Source organism: Nicotiana tomentosiformis, chromosome 1 (genome assembly GCF_000390325.3).
Source record: "Nicotiana tomentosiformis chromosome 1, ASM39032v3, whole genome shotgun sequence".
NCBI classification, from domain to species: domain Eukaryota; kingdom Viridiplantae; phylum Streptophyta; class Magnoliopsida; order Solanales; family Solanaceae; genus Nicotiana; species Nicotiana tomentosiformis.
The window spans coordinates 116,933,569-116,941,561 of NC_090812.1; the positions used below are offsets into that span (position 1 = coordinate 116,933,569).

At 35.1% G+C, this 7,993-nt stretch overlaps 1 protein-coding gene across 1 annotated transcript; it reads right to left on the minus strand.

Annotated features, from left to right (window-relative positions):
* Window positions 1–266: 266 nt before the first annotated feature.
* LOC104099186 (oleoyl-acyl carrier protein thioesterase, chloroplastic-like) lies at window positions 267–6,732 on the minus strand. The gene is made up of 7 exons (XM_009606104.4): window positions 6,186–6,732; window positions 4,193–4,326; window positions 3,986–4,099; window positions 3,379–3,474; window positions 653–816; window positions 457–573; window positions 267–372 (listed from the first exon to the last, which is right to left on the minus strand). Exons 1-5 carry the CDS (start codon window positions 6,489–6,491, stop codon window positions 759–761), a joined length of 708 nt encoding a protein of 235 aa, XP_009604399.1. The 5' UTR covers window positions 6,492–6,732; the 3' UTR covers window positions 267–372; window positions 457–573; window positions 653–758.
* Between the last annotated feature and the right edge of the window lie 1,261 nt (window positions 6,733–7,993).

Consider the following 7,993-nt stretch of genomic DNA (forward strand, 5'->3'; position numbering starts at 1 on the left):
GCAGTGTTCCATTATTGCGATAATTCATTAATTTGTGTCCGCAAAGTCTCAATTTTTTCGAGTGAAGCAGAAGCACCACTAAATAATGCGGACGGACGACTGGAGGATGGTTGTACTCCAAGTCTGTACACTCTACTTTTATTTCTTTTCATGAGAAATAAAGAAAAAATAATAAATATTATATAAAACTAATATTACTACATAGTTATAATATTAAAATGAATATTACTAATATTAAAATGAATATTACTATAAAATTCTATACCTTTATTTACTCAATCGGCTGCTTGTGTCCATATTGTAGTCATATCTTCGGGCGACGGTTGGGAATCATGCTAGTTTGTTGCCATTCCTCCAATCTTCTTTGATACCCTTCTTGAAATAAAAATCTTAAATATTATATAAACAACCTAATCTTAAGCAAAAAATAAAGTAGTATTGAATTTGGAATCTTACATATATTTCTAATGCACGTGGTTCGACCCATCCTTCTCATGTACCATCATCATCATCATCATCATGTGTCTCCTCAAAGACACGAGCATGAGACACATTTCCTCCATGTGTCTTTTTCTGCAAAATTAAAAATAAGAGTTAATATATGTTCGATCATATATAAGTAAAACTAAGGAATTTTTTTATAAATAAATACCATTCTGAATTGATGGGCCGCAAAACTAATTGAACCTCCGGTGTGCAACGATCCATCCTTACTGGAGGCTCTGCTTGCCTTTTCTTTTTCATTCTTCTGCTTCCATTCATCGTATTCCACTCCTCCAAAAGCTTAAGCCAGACATCTTGACGCAACCAATTGGGCTTATTGTCAATTTAAATAAAGGCAAATGAATTATTTTTTTCCATTACTAAGAAATAGGTTTCTTGATCAACACCATATATAAAGTAAAATTAGCACAAAAGTATATATGGTTTACTTGTACATAGTACTAGAAAGAGGAATCAAGAAAATTCAAAGTCTAGAGATTAATTATTACTAGTCCAAGCTAAAAAATCATAGAGAACATAAAAGCTAGTTAAGAAAAAAAATACTTATAGATGCCTTAGGAAGAAAGTGAAGTATCTACTTCAATTCCCTAAAAATATCAATTTAGAGCTTTTGTAACAATGACTTCTCAAGATTCAATGGCATATGATAGTGTAAAACTAGAGGTGTTTAACGGGGCGGGCTGGGACGGCAGAGGCAGCAAAAGTAAAAGATTGGTGAACGCAGGGGCGGATTTATGTTGATACAAGCGTCGCAAAAAAAATTCAATATAGGTATATAATCAAAAGATAAGTAAATGAGATAATATAATAGAGCATGAAATCGCTTAACAGACGAGCCAGCTAGTCCATCCGGTCATGCTAGCTCCTTAGGTAGAGCAAAGTCGTGGTTTCAAATCCTCATAAATGCATTTCCCAGCTTTTTTTCCCTTTAAACAAGAGCCTCAGGCCTCAAATTTACGGTTTTACACCACACTCCAAAATATATTATCAACAAGTGTAAATCCCAAACAAATAAAAGTAATGAAGAAAACAGCTTCAATATGGCTTTGCTAAAACTTCATCAATAGAGATAAATAAAGTTTCAAGGATCAATTTTTTTTTTAAAATTTCTTAAAAATACACCAAGAAAACTTTGTATCATTTGCTTGTATGTTGTTCAACTCCAACTAAAAATTTTATCATTAGAGATAAGTATAAGTTTCAAGAATCAAAAGCTATTTTAAATTTAAAAATACCCCACGAAAATTTTGTTTTGTTTTGCTCAAATTTTTTTTTTTTTTTTTTCAATTGATACGACTCGACTCAACATTTGGAAAAAATAAAAACTAGTCGAGGACAATTGTACTAAAGTATCTGAAGGTATTTTATTAAGATGATCATGTTATAGTGATTTGTTCACTCAGGGGTGGATGCACCATTAAAGTTACTGGGGTGGATGCACCATTAAAGTTACTAGTTCAGCCGAACCCTGTAGTTTTGACTCACACCTTATATATGTGTTAGGAAATCTAATAAATAAGTATAAATATTAAATTTCTGAACCCAGTAACTCTAATGATCATTGCATTCGGTGAAATCCTGAATCCATAACCTTTAAATTCTGGATCCGTCTCTGGTTTCACTTCTTCAAATAGCAACATCGCTTACACAAAGTCCTGCATACGCCACTGGGCGAACGCCTGAACGGTATTGGAGGAGTTGGCAAATCCATCTGGGAAGCTGGTTGTCATGGTTGTTACACAAGAAGATAGGAACAGAGAAGGAGACAAGGTGGATACGGTTGGACTACTTTCTGATAGGCCTATGGTCGGAAAGCATTTTCAGAAGATTCCATGACTGGTAGGGAGGATTTTAGGTCTTGATTAAGCACCAAAGATGTGAAGCAATATCAAACCAAATGAAATTGTGTCAAACAAGATCAAGGTCTCATCTCAGATGGACAAGGATTTGTGTCCGGAATTGGACGTCCCAGAACAAGTCAATGCGCTCATCGCCATTCAGGATGATGTTACCACATTTATGATTCAAATAGGAAACAAGCTGAATGTGAAATCCAACTTGTGAAACCTCATTTGAGGATTATTGACGGAGTTACCAATACAACCTGGAATCATGCAGTGCCCAAACTGTAGATCAGGCAACTGTGATATCTGACGGAACAGAGATTACCAATGTGGCACCAGGACACCTCTCCAAATGGTCATATATTGAATTTGAATCTACGAAGTATAAAGAACCACCCACGTAGACATTGGAGAGCCATATATAATACCCGCAAAATTGTACATGCAAGTCCTCAGAAGAAAAATGGTCTTAACAAGAGGGATCTTTTAAGCTCATCAATGGAGCCCCAACAAAAAGCAGGCCCAGAACTTAAGGACGTTATAGTAGAGTAAGTCTTAAAGGGCAGTGTGGATGATAATACGAAAGTAGGCCCATCGATTGCGATCCATTAATGCTGGTCGAGAAGAGAGAAGACACATCGAGACCAGAAGGTAGCATCAACTTTAGTGGTGTAAGGGAGAGGGAGAGCAAAGAAAGGAACCCTCATGGAAGCAAAGGACAATCCACTATGTGCCCTCCCAGAAATTCTTGCTTTACCAGAAGCAAAGATGGACATTAGGCTTGAAATAGAGACAGGATAAAATAAGTAGCTAACATACTTTCTCTTATAGTCAACATAACAAATACACCAGAGCATGAAACTTATTCAATACTTCAACTTTCACCAGATTTCACATTAATTTCATTCAGTGTTGAGTTTCACAGATTCCATTTTGCGATAAACACTAGGTCCTTGGGAATAATGCAATCCAAAAAGTGAAATGGGTAGGAAGAAGAAAGAGAAGAAAATGAGGAGGATCACAGCTTTACCTCGGTTCTTTCGGGCAAAAGACTAGGTACTCCTCATGAACATCATCTGTGACTTTCTGAAGACGCCTTGTGTCCTGGTTCATCATGACCCACTTGCTGCAAGCAGATATAGTGAAAATTCTTATTTTAATAAGTACCACTAAAAGCAATCAGGAAGGAAAAGGAAGACATTGCAAACAATCCTACAGATTAGATCTTGATACTGGAAATCAAATCTTTTAAAACAGCCATATAGTTATTGACAAATAAAGACAGTGGATCATATATTAAAGGTTAACACTGTCCACCAGGTCCTTTTCAGCCTTTTGAAGTAACTCCCTACGATCGGAGAAATTATATTAAACAATGTTGCATGAGAATGCTAATACAACAGTGCCTGAAGTCAATGAAATACTTAATGTACTAAAATATTCATAGAAAACAATAAGTATCAGCAAGATTCAGTTTCATTTGACGACAGATGAAGTTTGAGTCCAGAAAAGTGCATGCCTTAAAGCATACTGACCACTAGGAGATGTGAATTAGATGAGAAACTCTATCTTTTAGTGCTATTAATCTCCTTTTTGTTTAGGACTATTTGAGCGCTGAGGAATTAACTAGATTTTACCTGGTTGCTCTTCCAATGACTTCACAAGTAGCATAATCTTTGAGAATCCAATCACGTCTAGTCCCAATTCTACCTTCGCTTTGGCACCAAGTCTCTATTTCAACAACATCACTCCTGTTCAACATCATACCAACATAACTCATGGTTGCTACAGCCTTGTACCATAAACAACTGCAATCAATGGTTGCAGAGGGAGAAAATGATTACCAAGCAGGGTATTTATATACTTCAATGTGCATGCGAGCAGTAACCCATATGAGATGCAATTTTCTCATGGTAAGGGTTGTCGCAAATCCATCAGTAGAAAATCCGACACTTTGAGCATGGTTGCATCCAACCTCCTAAATGATAGATTTTGAGTACTGTATATATTAGCTCAAAGAGTATCCATGTAAATAAGAAAGAACAGCCAAGAAATAATTTTAGGAGCATCAGGCATAAGAAGGCCTATAATCCCATAACTTATCAAAAAAATCTATAATCTTATAAAACTTACAGGAATCAACCATTTGCAATACATTCTATACTTGGTGCACATCAAAATAGCAGAATAACCACTTCAGAAAGAATATGGCAGTAAAGAAATGCAAATCAATGATGAGAAAGACTGAAAAGTTTGTATTCTTTGACAACTAAGAGGTTTATGAAACAGAAAAAAAGAACAGCTAAACTGTTAAGTGATCACTGAAGTGGGGACATGTTGCTGTTTCTACCAAATAGCAAACAAACAAAGATCAAACAGTCTATCTAGCAAGACCAGGCAGAGGGGCGGCTACTAGAATCTAGTCTGGTTGCAGCCAAGGCTATCCGACATATCCATACGGGTCTCCTCCGTCTGATCCTTCTAACTATTATAACATGGTAAGGCTGCTTGCAATACCCCTAAGTAACTCGTCCAGATATAGCCTATGTCGTTAGTCTTGTGAGTCAATTTATGCACAAAAACTATGACTCTTACTTTTGTGCTGTCAAGCGTGTTCTTTGTTATTTACGTGGTACCTTATCTCTTGGAGTATCCTTTCGTCCCTCTTACACTGTCCTTAGTTGCCTGTCTATGCAAATACTGATTAGCCAGGTTGTCTTGATGCCCATTACTCTGCTACGGGCTATGCTTTGTTCTTAAATTTGATCTTGTCTCTTGGAATGTGGAGAAATAGCCTACTAGGGTGTCTGAATATCACTCTATTGCCTTTTCCTCGCTGAGACTTGTTGGCTTCCATCTTAGCTTCACCATCTTCATGTTCATTTATCTTGTCCTTTCTCTGTTATTATGATTATATTGGTGCTATTTATACTGTCGCCAACGTATTTCATACCCACATAAAACATATTAAGATCAGCTAAACTTTGAGTGAAGTATGCTTTCTCCTTCTATTATCCTCTGAAAGCAGTTCAAAGAGAACTGAGCTCTATATATATAAAAGAAGGGGGAGAGAAGTCCTCTCCTATTTACTGTAGGTCTTTCCTTGAATACAATCTTCAGTTGGATGCCCTGCCTTCCAATTGAAGTGATATTAGTTTAGAGTAATAAATAAACACTTCTAGTACTTATGGTTGGATACTTGTACAATGGAAAGAACGTTATACTTACCAAAATCAGGACATTTTAACCATACTTTTAGTAATGTACTTTCTACACTTATACAAATTCTTCTCTATGTTCTAGGAAGTTTCATACCAAGTTATATTTCCACATTTACTTCATCGTACTACGACGACGTGAAATTTTTGTTCATCTTTCCTAAACAAGAACATATGACCTACATCAAGCAGACTGCAATGCAGCCTAATACTGGTAGCAAAAAACCATCTAGTGACTACTCTCCACTTAACTAAATATACTTCCTCTATTTCAGTTTATGTGGCAACATTTTCTTTTTAGTTAATTCCAAAGAGAATGCCAACTTTCTAAATTTGAAAATAATTTAACTTAAACTTTCCATTTTACCCTTGATGAAATGCTTTAAATTCACACAAATGTTATACCAGAATGTTTAAGATCACACATTTCTTTCTTAAACTATGTGACTATTCAAACTTTGCCATATAACTTGAAATGAAGGTAGTATAAATCATCAAGGTCAATTTCATCGTAACAAAATTAAATTGAAACTCCCAATTGCATGTAAGAGACGTGGCATTGACAGAGCTACTAAATTAGCATTACAAAAAGTCAAGCTCTTTTGCAACATAAGCAGACCTGTAATAGATTGGCGATGGTTTCAACAGTGGCAGTCTTGTTAATTCCGACCTCATAACATCTAACTATGAACTTCTCCTTATAAGACAATCCATCGTCTGTCAAGCTCCCAAGCCTAAGCCGGTCAGCAAGGCTAGGCTCATATGCAACTTCCTTCTTCTGCTCGTTGGTTGCCACAGCCATAATTGAACTGGTCCGAGCAACCGAAGCAGATAATAAGGATTTTTGCCGTCGTGGAGTGAAATTGAAGAAAATGAGAGAATTGATTGTTTTTTTGGGGTTGATTACAGGCGCTGACGGCGACATTGCAAGCCGGAAGCGTCCCCCGTAACAACATTGTATCGCCTGAATCACCAAATCAAGCAATTAATTTAATTATTTATTACTTTTTTTGCTGTTTTTTTCTTTCTCCTTTATTTCTGTACAGATAAAAAAATTGCAGCGAGAGAATTTGTGTTTTTAGTGTGAGAGAGATATGTAAAAACGACAAAAATGTCTGTGGTTTACGTTTTGAGTGAGGTAGTTTATATAAGGAGTAAATATGTCGATGGGAATGCCACTTGCTTTTCTGGAAATTTACAGGATCTGCTCTTTGGCCGTACTAGCTTATTTTCAAACCTACTGCTACGCGGCACCTAACGGGGCTAGTCCGACAAATTTTATGGCCTAAAGTCAAACTTTACAAATGATCCTAACTTTTTTAAAAATATATATATAATTTTTAATTTGAAATATATTTTTCTAACTTTTTTTAGATACAAAGTTATTAGTAGTTTTCTTATAATCAATTTCTCCTAATAAGTCTTTCTCAATTGACAATATAGCTAATCCATTTGACTTCTCTTGAGAATTGATGATCATAGGTAAGATTTTATCAATTTTAATTTTGAAAAATTTCTTTCCACGAGCAATGGTAATATAAGTTATTAATATTATTCTATAAACACTATATGCATTTGGAGCCCGCAAGAGTTGATTGAATTGGTTGGGTGAGTGGTTTCCCACATGGGAGACCTAGAATCCATTCCCCTCACCAGCAGCCTCCTCAGTCAGAGCTCGTCACACTGGACTTGCCTAGTGCGGTTTACATTTTCTGTATGGTTTGCGAGCTATTGCACAGTGAGCAGGTTACCCAGTGCGCACCTGAAAGGTAGTGACTACGATTTTCCTAAGAATTTCTCAAAAAACATATATATTGATAGGCAAGAATAAAATCTTTTTGTTTGATTGAGTATATTAATTAAACTGTTATCTTCAAATTGTACTATTTTTCATAACGCTTTTAATTCAGAAAATAAATCTAAACCATCAATATCAGATTGGTTATTATGCTTTAGGGAACATTCAATATTAAGGCAATATTTTTTTCAAATCTTTATCATCTAGTTATCTCAATTTTTTATCGCTATATAAAAAATCCAAAATATTTTAATATTCTTTGAATTGTTCAAATCTATTTTGAAGTGAAAAAAATAGTCTTTTCTACTAGGTATAAAAAGTAATCCGCTCTAAATGACTCTTCGATAGATTTTGAGATTTTATTATCAACATTCTTATCAAATTATTTCTTCCTATATATTCACATGTTTCATACAAAATTTGAGTTCAATATTCATTTTAAATGTGATTTTCTTGGCAGAAATCATAGCAGTTGCAAATCCTTCTTTTCTATATTTGTTAAAGAAAGAAATCAAACCTTTCTACTTCAAAGATCTTTTTAATATATATATATATATATATATATATATATATTGTGCCTATTAGGTATAACAAAAAATAGGCCCCCCACAAATGTGGGACCTAAAGTA